At 41.2% G+C, this 19430-nt stretch overlaps 1 protein-coding gene across 3 annotated transcripts in view; it reads right to left on the bottom strand.

Moving 5' to 3' along the window:
* Positions 1–558: 558 nt before the first annotated feature.
* GK (glycerol kinase) overlaps positions 559–19430 on the bottom strand; it is a 77581-nt gene continuing 58709 nt past the window's right edge. For 2 of the 3 annotated variants that reach the window (XM_047843469.1, XM_047843466.1), the window contains 8 exons: positions 13409–13487; positions 12546–12642; positions 11905–11989; positions 10593–10713; positions 10326–10469; positions 7667–7747; positions 2851–2937; positions 559–1333 (listed from right to left, as the gene is read on the bottom strand). In XM_047843469.1, the coding sequence (XP_047699425.1) occupies positions 1323–1333; positions 2851–2937; positions 7667–7747; positions 10326–10469; positions 10593–10713; positions 11905–11989; positions 12546–12642; positions 13409–13487 (705 nt within the window). In that variant the 3' untranslated portion in view covers positions 559–1322. The remainder of the gene's footprint in view (positions 1334–2850; positions 2938–7666; positions 7748–10325; positions 10470–10592; positions 10714–11904; positions 11990–12545; positions 12643–13408; positions 13488–19430) is intronic. The other variant, XM_047843468.1, reaches the window with a different exon arrangement.

The following is a 19430-nucleotide window of genomic DNA, read 5'->3' as shown; positions in this document are numbered from 1 at the left end:
TTTTTTTCTACTTACGTGTTTAGCCTTTTTTCATATCCCCTCAAAAGAATCCCAAATATGTCTAAAACTATGTCAAAGGAAAGTAACTTTATATGGACTAGAGCTTTTCTCTTTTTTCCTTTTTAAGGAACATATCCAGCCAAAACAATGAAATAAAAAAGGTAAGGTAGAAGAAATATGGGTGAAGTCATAATAAAGTACATTTTCTTTTATTGACATAGAACATATACTTAAACTTTAAATGCTGGCTCTTTAAGAAAAAGTTTCTCCTGGTAAATATGCGTAACTGTCGCCCAAAAATGTACACAGTGTTTTCCCCAAAATATTTATACATATAGTGGTCCACTTAAGACCAGTCCCATTATACCGTACTGGATACAATGTGCTCTTAATTTATAAATGGGCTACCCTCTGTATATAAAATATAAAGGCATGTATGTTATACATACAAAGTAAGAAATATAAAAAGGAGATGGAAAGAAAAAAAAGTGTTCTTCCCTATAAGATCCAGACAGAAATTCAGTGTAATTAGTGAGATCGTGTAAAATGTACTCTTAATTTATAAATGGGCTACTCTCAGTATATAAAATAGACAGGCATGTATGTTATACATATAAAGTAAGAAATATAAAAAGGAGAGATGAAAAAAGAAAGAAAAAAGGGTCCTTCCCTGTAAGATCCAGACAGCAATTCAGTGAATTAGCAAGACCACGTAAAATGTCTGAAGAGTTTCAGTTTTGGCCAATACCTTTCCGAAAAATATCTAAGCTATGAGAGCACTAAGTTTCCATTTCAAGAATTTAGCAGAGGTTTCCAGTTAAACATTCAGTGAAGATGCTGTGGTCTCCTTAATGTGCAGAAAAGAGGCCTTTGAGGGTCTGTCAAACAGAAACAAACAAAAAGCCACTCATTTGTAGCTGGTTAGTTATCACCTCTGAATCAAGTGTGTGTAGTGCAGAGAATCAACTCCCAGACCATCAGCGTCTGAATATGTTTGATGAAAGATTCCAATGAAGGGTCTGAATTCTTCCCAGATCTCAGAGGGAATGGGGCAGGACGTGATGGCCATCCCCAATCCACCCCAAAGGTGGCTGGTCCAATCTTAACTCTTGAAGTTAAAAAACACACCAAATGTTTCTATAGCATTCTTTCTGCTGCATTTTCTTTATTTCAAGCCACAGGTCTACTTGGAGGGTCATGCAGCAAGTGGCTTATAAATAAAATCAGAGTCTATGAATAGTGTCATCACATTAAGAGACAATTGTTGGATTCTCTCATTAGGCAAAGAGCTCGCATCTTTGGAATCCATGAGTTGGTATTATTTATGGGATACCTAAAACGGGGGACAAAAACCACATATATCAATAACAACATACATGCAGTTCAAGAATTAAGGCAATGAAGACTATTTAATCATTTCTGGAGCTGCCAATTCCACATGATTTCTAACTACTGCCTCAGAGTTAAAAGGTAACAAATATAAACTAGGCCAATTCCAAAATCAGCAAATATTAACACTATTGCTAACTGTTTACCAAGGCAAACAATCCCCAGTGTTCTCAAATCTCAGCATATGTTACCAAGAAAGAACCTAAAGGTGGTAACCTTATCTCTTTGGAAGCCTAAGAATTCCGCAAGTAACGTACTCCCTAACTTAGAGATGGGCTATATGTCTCCATTTTCAGCGAGAGCAGGCATTTTTGTCCTGTCACGGTACCAAGAGGCAAACAGGAGAAACAAATAAACAAACAAAAAATCAGTGAGAACATTCGGTTGCAATATTTTTCTCCCTTTTCCAAACCATCCAGAAAAACTGAGGATAATGAAACAATAATAGAGCCTTTCCTAAAATAGCACCTCAGTTTCTTTATAAATCTAAATTATAGTTCCAGGGAATAGGTAGAGTTTTCCACCAAACATTCACAAGAAGCACTAATTAATACCAGTACGAGGCATTGTTTTTATGAAAGCAAAAGCTTTGAACACATTTATCCTGAGTAGGAAAAATATGGAAAAAAGGTAATCTAGTTTTAAGTTCTCATGCAAGTAACCCGTATTTTTATCACTAACAGGTAACCTCATGTTCTGCTGATGTCAGTTAATTTTCATCCCATATTTATATACAGCTCTAAACTGAGGATGCCCAGTGGAGTTAAGGCTTGTCAGATTTCTACAATCTGGACATTCCCTCCATATCAGTTAACTTTACATTTTGTACGTGAAACCCGGGCCACCATCTAATTCGGAGAAATCATTCAAGTCTTTCCCTAATTATGAAACTTCAAGAAACATTTCACTTTCTTGGTAACATATGGAAGAAGTCATTGCCATCTAAGCCCTTCCAAAAAGGAGTATTAAATTCAACTTAACACAGGTTATGCAATGTATTTTACAACATGCTGAGCAATTGTACATTTCTAAGAATATTCAGAAGTTAATGTGCAAAAAATAATTCGGCTTTAATTTCAACTCCAATTTCTTTTAGCAATAATTTTTAAAACTGCAGTTCACAAAACACAGTCTTGCAACTAAAATAAAAGTCACTATCAGGTTTCCCCAGTTCTAGAGTTTTCCGGAGACTCTGCTCAGACATACTCTGGATGAAACTCTTACCAGAACTGAAATATTAAGACTCGCAGAGCAAACTTTTCGAAGCGTGACCAACTTCTGGACGTTTGAAAGCCAATGTCATGCAACGTCAGAAGTATACTTAAACGGTCATCTGTCACTCTGCAAAGTCCTTCCATTTCAGCATAGGGAGAATGAAAAACACTGAACATTTTCTGCTGAGTTACACACAAATACATTAGCGCTAACTCATAAAATTGTCTAATTTAAAGAGTAACTGACCTGAGATGTACCTTGCTCCGATTAACATTACCATGCTACTCACTATAAAAAAGCCCAAGGGTAGACTACAGAAGATACTAGGGTCACCTGTGGTCATCCAAGTAGAAGGGGATTCCAGTCAAGCAAACCAAAAGAGAGACACATAATTACAATATTTGTGTTAAGAATCACATGACAGCAAAACAAAATAAGTTGTAAAAATAGTATATTCGTAAAAGCTAGCCAAGAGTTATTACTTTAAATCAAAAATATGATCAATATCGAAGGCTTATGATAGTTAACAAACAATACAGATAGCATGCCGCAATAACCAAGAACATAATACATATAGACCCGCATAAGCCTTCTACTGGCAAAGCAAAAGAGAGGTGATGGAGAGAGAGCTTTTTGGGAGGCTGTTGATTTTGGCTTTCTGGACTCTTCCCCCCGGAGATACTAAATGCGCAATCCAATTCCCCCAAGGTTCAAATTACAGATCCTTTAGCTATCAGAAAAGAGTCACAGTGCTCTGCTGAAAATGAACTTCGAACCCTACTTTATGCTAAAATATTCGTTTTGTTTTCTTTTTTCTCTTAATTTAATGTATTTTTCATTTAAATCCAAGTTAGGTAACATACGGTGTAGTAATGATTTCAGGAGTAGGACTTAGTGGTTTTGTTTTCTTTTATACATGGAACTCTCTGTAAGGACATATACCCGACAATAGTACTGTAATTATACACTAAATTGTATGAGCCAATCAATCAATGTATCGATCTAGCTTTTTATAATAAACTCTACACCCAACACGGGGCTCAATCTCTCTGTTTATTCATAGTAAAAACTCTACACCCAACATGGGGCACAAACTCATGATCCCAAGATCAAGAGTCACAAGCTCCACCGGCTGAACCAGCTGGGTGCCCTGTGATTTTACATTTAAAAAAAAAAAACTGCCGGGGCGCCTGGGGGGCTCAGTCGGTTAAGCGTCCAGCTCTGGGTTTTGGTTCGAGTCATGATCTTACAGTTTCGTGAGTTGGAGCCCCACACCGGGCTGTGTGCTGATGGTGCGGAGCCTGCTTGGGATTCTCTCTCTCCCTCCCACTCTTTTGTTTTTTTTTTTTTTGATTAAAAAAATTTTTTTTGACGTTTATTTATTTTTGAGAGACGGAGATAGAACACGAGTGGGGAAGGGGCAGAGAGAGAATGAGACACAGAATCCGAAGCAGGCTCCAGGCTCTGAGTTGTCAGCACAGAGCCCGACGCGGGGCTCGAACACAGGAACCGTGAGATCGTGACCTGAGCCGAAGTCGGACGCTTAACCCGGCTGAGCCACCCAGGCGCCCCTCCCTCCCTCTTTCTGCCCCTCCCCTACTCACGCTGTTTCTGTGTCTCCCAAAATAAATAAATGAATAAAATTAAAAAATTAAAAAAAATATATAAAAAATAAATAAATTAAAAAAACTCCCTGTGGATGCCTGGGTGGCTCAGTAGGTTAAGGATCTGACTCTTGATTTTGGATCAGGTCATGGTCTCCTGGTTCATGGGATCCAGCTGTGTCTGGCTTTGCACTGACAGCACACAGACTGCTTGGGATTCTCCCTCCCTCCGTCTCTGTCTCTGTCTCTGTCTCTCTCTCTCCCTCCCTCTGCCCTTCCCTTACATTCATGCATGCTCTCTCAAATAAAGAAACTTAAAAAAATAATAAAAAAAATTGCCTGAGAATATGGTTGTTTTGATATTTCCTAACCTGAATTCTGTCAAAATCCCTTCCGTTAAAGAATATTCTTTTTTTTTTTTAATTTTTTTTTCAACGTTTATTTATTTTTGGGACAGAGAGAGACAGAGCATGAACGGGGGAGGGGCAGAGAGAGAGGGAGACACAGAATCGGAAACAGGCTCCAGGCTCTGAGCCATCAGCCCAGAGCCTGACGCGGGGCTCGAACTCCCGGACCGCGAGATCGTGACCTGGCTGAAGTCGGACGCTTAACCGACTGCGCCACCCAGGCGCCCCTAAAGAATATTCTTTATACACATATGCTTTTCTTGAATTTAAAACTTATGTTTCTGTAATATTTAATGCTCTTTATAAAAGAAGCCTATTCAAAATTAACCTCCAAATGTTAAGGATATACAACCACTGGATTGTCATTTCCTTGCCTTTTTGGGAGAGGATTTTTTCCCCTTGCCTTGTATTTCTCTCTCCTTAGAAGGCAGATTAAAGAGGGATATAAACCATTTTTCTTCATTTGACCATTGCTTATGTTATTTTCCAGATAAAAACAAGGTTTCTTTTTGTTTCCACATTTGTGGAGGCCACATTTTAACCTGATGTTAGGAAAGGGAACATATATTCTAGTTCTTTTAGAGCAAGCCATCAGTTATGCTAGGTGGTTTTTCTTGTTTGTTTGTTTGTTGTTTTTTTAGTTACGCCAAGTTCTGAGAACTGCTTTCCTGACATGGCTACAGTGAGTTCTAGTTTGCGAAGAAGATCGTGAGCAGGGCCTGCATTCACAAGTCCGTACTAATTTAGGTGGCATGGATTTAATGGAAATATATCCTTTTTGGTGACTGACCGGTATCTCCACACACACGCTGGTTATTTAATAGCTGTGTGCATTTAAACACATTTAAACCAATGTGAACTGTTTCCAAAATGTTGTTTTGGCGTGTCTGGAGTGCAAATGCGGAGTGCAAAGCCAAGCTCATCATTTATGATAAGCTCTCTCCAAAAAGTATCAAATCTCCAATCACTTCTACATTTTAAAGACACACAAATGTCTTTTAAAAATTGTTTACGGTATATTCAAATATAGTTAGAAATAAGAAATATGACTTCTTCGAAAGTGGCAAACTGCATCAGAAATTAAGAGAACATACTATTTTTTCCAGAATAACAGCTTATTGATATATGGTTATATGGCTTACACTGCTTAAAGAAATACAATTAGCATGTCATTGGCTGAATATTATTATTCTGATTTAATGTACCGCTTAGAGACTCAACATATTATATACATTAGAGTGATTTTCATAAATCGACTTCACAACATTTACAAACCGGCTTAAACGCACTGCGGTCTAATTGTAACAAAAAAAAACAATGTAAAAAATCTACAACTCTCAAAAAAATCAAATTACTTTTATCATCAATGCTGACAGCAGAACTAAAGAAATCATGTAATTTTCTTTCATCAACTTTTTCTTTCATTTGAAGTTTATTGACAGTAAGGTATGCAAACAAAGTGAAAGGATCAACTGGTCTTGTGGTAATTTTGCAATTAAAATTTTATCTTCAACTGCTACTAAGAAGTGAGTATGTGTGTGTGTGTGTGTGTGTATGTGTGTGTGTGTGTGTGTGTGTGTGTGTGTGCCGCACTGTGGTGCAGGGAGGGACACAGGGATGATTGTGCTATTTAAAAAAAAAATCCAGGGGCACCTGGGTGGCTCAGTCAATTAAGTGTCTGACTTCAGCTCAGGTCATGATCTCGCAGTTTATGGGTGTGAGCCCCGTGTCGAACTCTGTGCTGACAGCTCGGAGCCTGGAGCCTGCTTCGGATTCTGTGTCTTCCTCTCTCTCTGCCCCTCCCCTGCTCACACTCTGTCTCTGTCTCTCTCTCTCTCTCAAAAATAAATAAACATTAAAAAATGAAATAAAATAAAATACGAGTCAGAGAAATCATATGACTCAACTTCTCATTAGCCATTGATTAAGGACAACTAGAAAATAAAAGAAATCAGGGTGCATGTATATCTTGCCCAGCAACTAGCACTGTGCTAGGAAAATACTTATGATTGAGAGGTTTAATTACAAAGGGTCTCAAAATTGCAAAAGCTTTGCCACCACCTTATAAAACGAAGTGTGTCTAAGAACAAAAGACTTAAAGAAAAAGGATATTAAGCTTATTTAGGAGAAAAAAAAAAAGCTTCAGGTAGGAACACCCAGGACTGAAAATACAGATCAGTGGTCTGTGGCAACACATGGTTTCAGGAAGCATTTCCTAAAAGCCAGATACATTGAAAGTGGATCTACGCTCACTTTTTGGGTTAGAAGGCAGGTAATATTTCATTTATAAACTCTTCTCTCTTAAAGTATGTGCTTCAATATATTACTGGACATCATTCTATTCATGAAGTTCTAAATCTTGCATTTAGCAAAGAATTAAAATATTATAGCACGTTAAAGATGTGTTCAAGCCTGTTAAATGATCAAGCGCATAGTAACAGCAGCTTAAGTCTGTTTACAACTAAATGGTTTACTTAAGCCCAATACCTGCCTGCTTAAGGGAATGAAAAAAATGGTCCTGTATTTTCTGCCAAAAGCATTTCCCAATCTGTTATGACACTTCTAATTTACAGTTTGGTACATTTCCTCCTCTCTAGCCCAATGTACATTCGCTAAGAACTTGGAATCAGCCTAGGAAATAGTGACATAGATTGAGCAATTAACGTAAGTTTTGGTTGGTTCAGGTCATGAAGACAGCCCCCCAAAAAGATAAAAGAAGACACTAATTAAAAAAAGGAAATAAAAAGAAGAATCTAGTTGATTTTCTTTTTCATTGAGGAGAAAGAAATCATTTTACTTTTAGAAAACTAAGTTATCCACTGAAGTCCCAGGAATAAACTTAATAAGGAAAAAACAGGCAGGACACAATTAAGTATGTATATATCAACCTGATAAGCTACATCTCTAAAGTGTTCTGAAAATGTTAGAAACTCTGCACAGAAGCCACTGATTTTCTTCATAGCAGCCTTGCAAAGTGTAAACGGTTAGACACTTAAATAAGTTATTTAACGCACTAAGACAAAGCGGCAAGAATAATAAAAACATTTTTACCACTTTCTGAAGACTGAGTTGTGACCCAACCCACTGACTTCATCACAGCTTTCTTCCACGTAGAGTACCGAATTTCACTTTCTAGAAATAGAAGGTGGGAAACACGTAAGTCTGAAAGTAGTTTCCTGAGATATTCTACACACCATACTCACGTTCACTCAGCATTTTGAACAAATTGTGACACGTATTAAAGTAAAGCCCCTCGCATGGGGGGCTTTACCAGAACTCAGACTCAGGAGAGTACGGGTGCTGGCGACCGCCAGGGACTGGGAGAGACGCACGCTTGGAAGGTGAAGGGGCAATTCAAATTCAGCATGGTGTGCAGGTGGAGGGAGGCTGGGACACAGGCTACCTGGGAGGACCAGGCCACTCACAAACAAGTAGTGACGAATTAGAAAGGGAAATCCCATTTGACGTCTTTTATCTTTTTTCAGGGGGTACGGTGGGGGGGGGGGATGTGGGATACAGGGTATACTGGAATATGTTAAGACTAGAAGGAGAATTACTTTTGGTCTAGCCGAAGGACTGAACAAGTATGGATTTCTCACAAGATTCAAATTACATTCCTGTGAGGCAGGATTTCTGTAAGAAGGAAATCCACGATAAGAGAACTAAACAAAAATGGCCAACGGTGCGTCCCTGTCAGGCCTCCCAGCCTTTCTGTAGCACCTGAAGCCTGTGACACCTGGGCGACGCTGCTCAAATATCACTTGCTGTAGAAAGCTTTCCAGGGCCCCACTATGCCCCTCCTCTGTCTTCCCACAGCAGTTCACACTTCAGGCCGTCAGCTGACCACAGTCAACTGTCATGGCTTTGTCTGCCTCTCCCAAGATCCAGGAGTCTCCTGAAGGGCGAAGACTTGCTCTTGTTCAGCGCAATTTCTGGCCTGTACTCAGCTCTAAAAAAAAGTTTCCCGGAGAATGAACTGTTTATACGTAGATGCCCATCACGCACGTGTGTGTGTGCGCGTGCGCACGTGCGTTGTTTGCTGTGGGGAGAGGAGTAGGGCTGGCGAAGGGAAGGACAGCTGACCTAACTGACCCCCTCTGGGCCAAGGCCAAAAAAAATAGCAAAGAAGGCTCTCCTCAGAAAACAAGAGACTCTCTGGTCAAAACTTCCTTGCTAAACAGTGGGATTAGCATCTCGAGGCCTTATACTCACTCTGACGATTGTTTACTCAAAAAATGATTTTGTTCAGAAGTAGAAAAATGTTTTGAACTCCACATTTCACGCAATGGGAAAAGTTAAAAATTACCTACATATAGAACATCAGATTTCGAAACACATTTCTACACGGAGTTATACGGTATACCGTCTGACTATAAAATTACTAGTGTTACAATCCATTTTCTCATCTGTGGAAAGGAATAAAATTCAGCAGCGCTGGCTTAGGCTTCCAGAAAATTAAACACAGGTACATTTGGAAGCTTATTTCCCAGTAGTGTAAAAGCCACTTGGACGCTCTATTACACTAAGTTTTTACAAAAAGTTATAAAACCAAATTCAATAGTGCAGCAGGATTCTCGCGCAGAGAGTCGTGACACCGAGGCTTTTCTTCCCAGGAAGCAACTTGACTCGTGCCGGCACCGCTCAGTTGGGTTCGTACACGAAGAACTGAGCCCCGAACGCCACGTGGCGTAGTTTTTTATATATTCACTTCTTTGTCTCCCATATATGGTAACACACAAACATGCAGTCGGATGAAATGGTTTCGTGTTACAAGGTCGCGAGGGATGTTGTCACGTACGCATATAACCAGGTTGCTTTGAGGCTTTTTTGTTTTCTTTCTTTCCTTAGGGAAGGGGATCCTGCCACAATATATATAAAACCTTACCTTTATACTCACGTTTATTTCAACCTGAGAGATGCACCACTATATTTTAATAAAGCTGTCGGTCAGAGCTTGGTTTGTTATAAGAGTGAGTCAGGTATTTAGGTATTTAAGGCTCACTTATTTACATTGTTGCTACTTTTGTCGGGCTAGGCCTGCTGTGCTTAAGAGTTACCAGAATGGCCCTTAGCCTAGCTAATCATGTCCTAAAACTAGGCCCCTGGCACCAAAAGATGGTCAGTTATCTCCCTTCTTACTTTTAAAAAAGGCTGTTAACAAGTTAGAACTGATAGTTTGGCTGTGTTATCCTTCTGCATGAATATATTGCAAATAGAAGTGAATGGCAAAAGAAGGGATTCTGGAAGGTTTTTTTAATATAAGGAACTTCTGGGGTGCTGGGGTGGCTCAGTCGGTTGAACGTCCGACTCTTGATTTGGGCTCAGGTCATGATCTCGGTTTGTGAGATTGATCCCTGTGACGGGTCCTGCACTGAGCATGGAACCTGCTTGGGATTCTCTCTCCCCCCTTGTGTCCCCCCCCCCATGTCAAAATAGATAAATCAAGATTTTAAAACCATAAGGAGCCTTTTCTCTCAGCCATACCCAGCGTAGCCAATCTAACACAGTGGTATTTGCTATTTTACTTAGTGTCTTAACCCACAACAAACACAAAGGCAAACTCTCTCTCACTAAGGTCCCCTCCACAGGATACCATTACATTTTCATTTTTAAAAACACTTGATTTTTAAGTAATCTCTACACCCAGCGTGGGAGCTCGAACTCACGACTGCAAGATCAAGACCCCTAAATCTCCATCTTTTACACATACCCTCAGCATTGATCTGGGGTTCAAACCGCTCCATCGTAACCGCTGACAAATCCTCGGGCTCGAGGCTCCAAACACCAACTCCTTCCGCAGCCCCCGCTGCCATGGCAGCTCCCAGGGCGGTTGTTTCGGGCATCGAGGGCTTCACTGAGGGAAGAGGGCAACAGCAACAGCTTTCATCAGCATCTTCGCAGCTCCCTACGCCTAAAAAACCCGTTCTTGCAAAAGAAATACTACTTTTGGCATGTAAAGGACCCAACGCTTACTGACCTACTGGGATGTACAGAATGTCTGCTTGTAGCTGCATAAGGATTTTGTTGTTGGTCATCCCTCCGTCTACCTGCAGGTGGCTGAGTGGTATTCCACAGTCGCGGTTCATGGCATCCAAAATCTTAAAGAAACCAACGCAAGGAACATAATGAGCATAATTAAACTGCTACTTCGTAGTAACATCTCTGAAAATGGCAGTCTTCTGATCAAGAGCTTCCCAAAGTCTACAGAATAAAATTTAGATTTCCTGTCAGAGAAAGACAGATATCGTATGTTTCCACTCGTATGCGGAACTTGAGAAACAAAACAGAAGACCATGGGGGAAGGGAAGGGGAAAAAAATAGTTTCAGAGACGGAGGGAGACAAACCGTAAGAGACTCTTAAAAACAGAGAACAAACTGAGGGACGATGGAGGGGTGGGGGGGAGGGGGAAATGGGTGATGGGCATTGAGGAGGGTACTTGCTGGCATGAGCACCGGGTGTTGTGTGTAAGCGATGAACCAGGGGAATCTACCCCCAAACCAAGAGCACACGGTATATACGCTGTATGTTAGCCAACTTGACAATAAATCATATATATAAAGAAAATGTAGATTTCTTATTTTGGTCTTCCAAGCCTTCCTTGATCTAGACACACCGATCTTTTCCCTCACTACACCTCTGCCCTCACCCTTAGAGCCAGCCATGCCAAACACCTCAATTTTGCACCCTGGTTTCCTGCCTCGATGCCTATGTTTGACCTATTCATTTCCTTTGCCTAACATGTACCACTCAGCATCCGCCCCCCACCCCCCGCAAGGGTCAAACACCCAGCACCTGGCGGATAATAGGAATTCCAAAGGTTATGGCAGCAGGGCACCTAGGTGGCTCAGTCGTTCAAGCACTGCATCAGGGTGTCTGCTGTCATTGGAGAGCCTGCTTTGGATGGTCTATCTCTCTTTCTCTCTGCCCCTCCCCTGCTTACACGCACTCTCTCTCTCTCAAAAATAATAAACATTTTAAAAAAGGTAATGACAGCTAAGAAAAAGAGGAAAAAATTTGCGAGCAGGGGAGGAGCAGAGAGAGAGAGAGAATCTCAAGCAGACTCTTCAGGGTCAGTGCAGAGACCGACGTGGGGCTCAAACTCACCAAACAGTGAGATCACGACCTGGGCAGAAATCAAGAGTCAGATGCTTAACCGAATGAGCCACCCAGGCACCTCTGATAATTTAATACATTTACGTTATTTAATAAACGTTCAGCATTAATATATATAATTTGTTTAAGAGTGACAAAAGCACATTAAGCACAAGAAAAAAGCCCATATTATTACCTCCCGGGTTTGGAAACAAACAGCTTCTAATGCAGCAAAAGCAATATGGCATTTATTGGTGAACTGAGTGAGTCCACAGATGATCCTAAAAACACACACAAAGAGTTGTAAGATTAAAAAAAAAGACTTGTAAGATTAGAGTGGAGTAAACGAGTCACCAATCTGAAATGTCCTGAGTATGGAAAGGTTGACCTCGGTAGATACAGATGTTCAGGGGGGAAAAAAAGCACATAAAAAAAAAAAACGGACATAAACACGAAGCGGCTTGGAAAAGTCATATAGTCCGCAATCCTGTATCCACATAGGAAAAAGTCCAGGATCCAGATGAACAGATGACAATAACATAACACCAAATCAGAATTCATTTGGACGATGTCCCTTGTGCGTAGCTTGCAGATGCCTTGAAGATAAATGATCACAACACTGACATGAACATGGACGTGGCAGGCAGGGCCTTATTGTCAGATGATTTGTAACCTCTCGGAATTTAAAGGTTCTGAAGTTACGCTCTCCAAACAGAAGAGGTTTCCTCGACACTTTAAAATCATTTGAAAATAGATAGGAAACTAGGAACTAAGTCATTAGTGACGTTAGTAAATAAATCAAGACCCACAAAAGCATACCTCGCGTGCAGTTCTTACCCTCTGGCACTGGGCTCCCAGTAAGGCGCATACAGCCCTGAAAACGCAGGGACGAAATAGCAGCCGTAAGAAGTACCTACTTCTTTAGCAAGTTTTTCTAACATTAAAAAAAAAAGGGGGGAGAAAAACAAAAATTACTCTCATATATTCTATTATTTTAGTCAATGAACACAGCTGTATAAAAAATTAGGCTACGGCTTTTGATTTCTTATTCACCAGTGCGGCACAATGTTCCTAATTCTGGCACTAAGCGAGGAGGGGCGAGAACCAATTTGCCCGCACCGAGAAGTAAAGGAGCTGGATTGCTTTCATTAAGGTATCGTAACTCATTTCCACTCTTTTTAAGGTTGTTGACTAGGAGATAAAAAAGCGGCCTCCAGGGCCTCCCCAGTCCACAATGTGTTTCTGATTGTCCCCCCCTTCGGGCTGAAGTAAACAAGTAGATGAAAGAGAGGGTAATGAGATCACATAATTATCCGTAGATGGGAAATTGCCATATGACTACTTAAATGATAGGCACTGGGGTTTTAACGCTCAGTCTAATCGCAGAGGTAAAGCTCCTTCTCATCAGATAAATTTAAATGGACCACTTTACCTGCAGATTCTGGCAATCTTTGCTGTTGGATTTTACACTTGGGTAGTTTTTATGCCCTACCTTGCCAGTTTATGAATAACCATCACTATTTATGTCAATTTGTTGTTTTATAAATCTTCACAAAATAGTCTTTTGTGTATAAATCAAACTCATAATAGGAATTCATTTCATTTAATGTCACATATGGCTCAAATCACAAGTATTCACACAAAGCAAAGGTAAAAATTTCCATTATTTAGATCCTAATCCTTTGTTGGAACATACTCACCGATTTCCTCTGAGCTCTTTATAATTCCAAGATTATCCCTTAGCCAGCGAATAACAGCACCAGCTATGGCTACAGAACCCTACGAAAGAAAAGGAATCCGAGAGAGAATTTATATTTTCACTATAAAAAGATTTTATTAAGCATTTCTCTATGTATGACAAGATGGATACAATTTAAAAGTTTCGGCGTTGGGGCTTTTACAAATATCATAAACTAGGTCTATTAATGCAAACATGGTTTCATACAGGTCATTACCGACATTTTTCATGAGCTCGGGAAAAGAAGTGAGCCCCCCAGTACACCCTTGGGCCTCTACAATCTGTTGTTCTATGTACCGTTGCTAAACTATGAGGTATATTATCACCCGGAAAACATTCCCGCCTTATCCACTGAGTTATCAGGAGAGGCCACATTAACAGGATTTTTCAAGCCCATTTGCTGTATCTAACAGTATATTAAATCAAGCAACAATAGCAAAGTTAGCCAAGAAACTACAAAGTAATAACTCAACAAAACCACTAAGGGACGGAGCCAGCCAGGGGAGGGAGAGGGGGCTGTGGCAACAAGGAAGAAAACATGTGCTTTGGAGCCGGACGAACAGGCTTTGGGTCCAAGTTCGAGCTCTTAACTGCGGTGCGATCTTAGGCAAATTAGGCTTAGTGAGCCTCCGCTCCGTCACCTGGAAAATCATGGTGACTATACTAACACCTGCTTAAACTACGATGAGCCTCGATAGGAGAACGCAGGGGAAGGTTAGTACCGAATGTAAATATTACCTTCATCATTTGTTTCTGTGTTGAAAAAGTATAATCCAAATTCCACTGATTGATGAATGGACAAATATAGTATATCCATACAATGGAATATTATTTGCTCACACAAGAAGGAATGAGGTTCTACTATAACATTAAGCTTGAAACTACTACGCTAAGTGAAAGGAGACGGTCACAAAAGACCATAAAGTGTATGATTCCATTGATGTGAAATGTCCAGAATAAGCAAATCCACAGAGACGAAGAGTAGATTAGGGGTTGCTGAGGGTTGGGGTGGTGGGGTTATTCTTTGGGGTGATGAAAATGTTTTAATGTTGGATTGTGGCGATGGGTGCGTGACCGAATATACTGAAAACCAACAAACCGTCTACTTTAAAAGGATGAATCGTGTGATAGGCGAATTATATCTCAATAAAGCTCTTGTAAAAAGATCTTGAGGGGCGAAAAAATGACCAGCACAAACCGTTAGGAATTCCAAAAAAAGTTCTTTGGTTCTGACTTTTCATTTCATACAGACTATTAATGTAAATTTTTTCCACAGAGTTACCCCAAACCCAAGTATCAGGTGATATTAAGTGCAGGAAGCAGAATGTTTTTATCTGTTGCCTACGTCCCTGCCTCCAGTTTAGTTAAGTGAATTACAAATGGTCACCCCCTCTTGCTGTCAATTTCCAGGCTGTAAACAAACGAGATGTAGAGTATGTTGATTCATTCTGTCATTCAGAGCTTCTATGAGAGTAAGTCACTACGTGTTACTGCAAAACTGCAGAACACTGCTACTGTCCTCTTTATACACTGGCTTTTTGGCTATAAAAAATTGCTGAGGAGAGTTGACATTGATGTGCAAATTGAATCAGGTTTTGAAGATGGGGAAAAATTCAACACATACCAAGGTAGGTGAGGTATGTAAGGCTCTAACCCACCGTCTCCCTCTGGCAAAGTTTTCGATACACTTCCTAACTTTGATATGTTATATATTTAGGTCCTCAGTGGAACCATCAAGGAAAACTAAGTGATTTTTTTTTTTGCTCAGAGAGACTTCAGAATTTACTCTCGAATTTCCTTCAGGAGCAAAAAAATTCAGAGATAGTAGTTGCTAAAGACAAGTAAATGCGTAAGATTTTCCGGACCAACGAGGTTCGGAAGAAATACAATGTGAGCCACGTATGTAATTTAAGTTTGCAGTTACCATATTGAAAAAGTAAAATGAACAGGTTAAATTAATTCTAATACATTTAAGCGAATATATTAAAATATTATGACTGCAACGTGGACTCAATGTAAACATTACTGAGGTATTTGATATTTGTTCACGAAGTCTTGCAAATCAGGTATGTATTTTACACTTACACCACATCTCAATGTGGACTAGCCACGTTTCAAGGGCTCAATAGCCACCCGTTCCCAGTGGACCACACTGTTGTACATCTGATTGGAAAAACAGGTGTCCTCCTGATACTCTCAAAAGACACTGGCCGCACATCATATCTGACCAAGAAATGCATACATTTTCAATAGTTTCAGGGAGTAAACGATGAACTTTAAACAACTACTGTGCTTAGAAGTCTAGCGGAGGGGTTTTGGGGCCGTTAGCTAGCGGAGGTTCATACGTTGGGAATCCAAATGCCGATGTACCTCATTTCCATGGAAAAGGCAGGATGTTATAGGCTTGAATATTTTTTGGTTTTTTTTTTTTTGAGAGGAAGCAATACGGTTTTAGGAAAAGGACTGTCAAGGTTTTAACAAAAAAAACTGGTTGTGGACCAGAGGGCATTGCTTAGATTGAAACCAAAGGAAAAAAAAAATACAAAGTTACTATCAAAGCTCCAGAAGAACATTATTTTAAATCTGGTCATCAGGAATGTACAGGGCTGTTTAGTTGTAAGTGAAAAATAAATGTAATATAAGAAAATAAGAGGTAGGTTGAAAACACTTATCTGAAAGAAGAATATCGTTTTGGTGCCAGGATAGACTACATGGTATTCGCTAGCCTTCTAAAGAATTAATTAAAAATGAGAGAAACCTCCACACTGAGCAAAGATGTAGTCTTTCGCATTCAGAGGCAGGGGATAAAGCGGAAGGTGCCGTAATGCTTTCAAGATGGGCGGGAAGAGGAGCACAGGAACAGAAAGCTAACACGACAGATAGAAGGTGACTGTCTGCTTGCTATCAATTAAGTTACGCTCAGTCATGTCCTAAATATAAAGATTCAGTACTTCAGAGCATCATCCACAGATAGGAATGCACTCTAAGATAAGACCTATGGGAAAGGTGCACGCAAGCCAGTCGTACCCTAAGAAAGACATTAACAGAGATGAGAGGGTAGAAAGAAAAATAAATGAAATGATGAACAGGACAAGAGGAATAAATCGCTTAAAAACTAGATACATAGCCTGGAAAGTGGAAGCTTAAGAAACAGGCTACGGGAAGAGTGAATTAAGAACAATGATGTAGGGGCGCCTGGGTGGCTCAGTCAGTTGAGCGTCTGACTCCTGATTTTTGGCTCAGGTCATGATCCCAGGGTCATGGGATCAAGACCCGCATCAGGCTCTGTACTGAGGGTGGGGCCTGCTTTAGATTCATTCTCTCTCTCTCTCTCCCTCCCTCCCTTTGCCCCTCTCCCCAGCTCACATGTGCTCTTACTCTCTCTAAAATGAAGAATTAAACTTTAAAAAAAGTAATGAGGCAGATCTAATATAGTGTCATAGCAGACAAATATACTTCTCAAGAGCTCCTCGCCATGCATGCCATAGCCACGAATAGTATCTGTGTAAAGGACACATTTCAGGATGTGAGGCAGTTATGGCTAAAATCAGGGGGTATGAAGAAAAATTACGTGAAATTAAGATTATCCATAAATCGCTTAAAATCATGCGTTAGGCACAGGAAACAAAGCTTTCTGTATGCGACAGTAACACGTATCGCTACGTACATAATTTATAATGTACTAATTTGTGTAAGATCACAAATGCAAAATCTAAGTCCACAGCATTTTTAATTGCGTAGAAGAGAGAACGGGAACCTAGAGGTAAAGGGGGGGAACAACATCATTTTTAAAATGTAATCGATACTATTAATACTTCAGTAACGGGTGCTTGGGGTTTTTCTCTTAAAGAATCTCCTTTAGGGGCGCCTGGGTGGCGCGGTCGGTTAAGCGTCCGACTTCAGCCAGGTCACGATCTCGCGGTCCGGGAGTTCGAGCCCCGCGTCGGGCTCTGGGCTGACGGCTCGGAGCCTGGAGCCTGTTTCCGATTCTGTGTCTCCCTCTCTCTCTGCCCCTCCCCCGTTCATGCTCTGTCTCTCTCTGTCCCCAAAATAAATAAACGTTGAAAAAAAAAATTTAAAAAATAAAAAAAAAAAAAATACTTCAGTAACAAGTTAGGGAGTTAAGATAAACAGCGTTTACGGTTCAGAAAGTATACTTCCCAAGAAAGTATGTTACTCAGGTCCGGAAACAACGTTTCCAGGCCGTGGCAGGCAGATTCTTAATGAAGGCGGCCTCCTCCACCGTCCCGTCCCCCCCCGGTGCTCGTGCTGGCGTGCGATCCTCTCTCCCTGAGCACGGTGGGACTTAGGACATGCTTCCAACCAGTAGTGCGCGTCAGAGGCGATTGGATGCGTATGAGGGAAGTGTACGGAAGGAAGCCAAATAAGATTATCAGGGGTCCTCTGGTGGGTCTTCACATGAGAAGAAACTGCAGGCGGCCTCTAAGAGCCGAGGGCAGCCTTTGGCTCCCAACTACCAAGAAACGGAAGCCCTCAGCCCTACAACCACGAGGACCCGAATTCAGCTGATAATCCGAGTGAGCGGGCCTGGAAGGAGAGAGAGTGTTGGACGAGACCATAGCCTCAGCCGACACCTTGACTGTAGCCTTGCGAGACAAACGGGTATGGTTGCAAGCCGCTTATATTTGTGATTAAATTGTTATACAGCAATAGAGAAGAACACAGGCTTATAACACAAATGATTATCTGGCGTTAAGAAGGCTGAAAGACTCTAAAACAGAAGTCTCCACACTATCATCATAAGTCATACGAAAGAGATGGGACAGGGGACATTTAAAGAAACCAAGGGGGCGTACAGGGAAGCCCTTTTCGAAGCTCATACTTATTTTAAGATTTAATTATTTATTTTGGAGACTCTCCACGTCTAAAGTTTCCATGTTCAGCACGGTGCCCGATATGGGGCTCGATCCCACGACCGTGACGTCATGACCCGAGCCCAAATCGAGAGCCGAACACACAACTGACGAAGCCACCCCGGTGCCCCCGAAGCTCATATTTAAACGGAGAAAAAATGGCCTAAGGTTTGGTATGTCGACAATATTGATTAAGTATCTCCTACGTGGCAGTCCACTCCAAGAGATGGGGAACCAGACAGGCATCGCGGCCCCGGGGAACTGGCATCCCGGTGACAGAGTACAGAACAGGGAGGTCTCAGATCCTAAGCGAGATCAACCTCAGAAATACTAAAGGCCCCCAAAGGGATTTTTTTGTGTGTGTGGGAAATAATACTTGGAAGAAGATAAACGAGGAAAGGGAGAAGCATGGCTTAAGGCAGGTGGGTCCTATGAGCAGGTGGCAGAGAAAGGGCGGAACCACGTAACTGCTCCGGTTTGCTTCAACCTCTCCCGCCACCAAGAAAAATGTTCTAGTGGGGGCGCCTGGCTGGCTCAGTGGGTGCAGCGTGGGACTCTTGACCTCGGGGCTGTAGAGTTTGAGCCCCACATCGGGTGTAGAGACTGCTTGAAAATAAAAAATCTTTAAAGCAAAGGGAAATTTTCTAGTGAAAGAGTGGGACAAATTAAAGCGGTTTAGTAGGAGTTGAAAGTTTTAGAACAACTCAAGGATCACGTGCCCCAATTCCTTTGCACCAATAATGAAAATTGGAGCTTAGAGATGGTAACACGTCGGGCCTGGAGGCATCACATGCCAGGGAGCAGGGAGAAAGAAAAAGAATTCTCTTGGTGATGTCCACATCAGAAATGGTGAGTTTGCACTTTAAAAATCCCCTCTCTCTGTTCTCGACACAGAGGATAACAGGGCAAAATGTCAAAAGGGAACACCAAAACAGCATGTGCTGACTCAGGTGCAGAGCGGCGGTGGATGTGGACAGAAAGAGAAATGCACCAACCGCACACACAGGGCTTCAGACCGCAAGGTTCTGCTTAGGTTTTCTGTATGTGTCAGGAGGCAGGAGTGGTGGCCGGGACCCGGCTCCTCCAGAGGAAAAGGGTCCCAAATGTCTT

The sequence above is a fragment of the Prionailurus viverrinus genome, chromosome X (genome assembly GCF_022837055.1).
Source record: "Prionailurus viverrinus isolate Anna chromosome X, UM_Priviv_1.0, whole genome shotgun sequence".
In the NCBI taxonomy this organism is placed as follows: Eukaryota; Metazoa; Chordata; class Mammalia; order Carnivora; family Felidae; genus Prionailurus; species Prionailurus viverrinus.
Note: the sequence above shows the minus strand (reverse complement) of the source record. Positions and strands in the feature narration are given on the sequence as shown.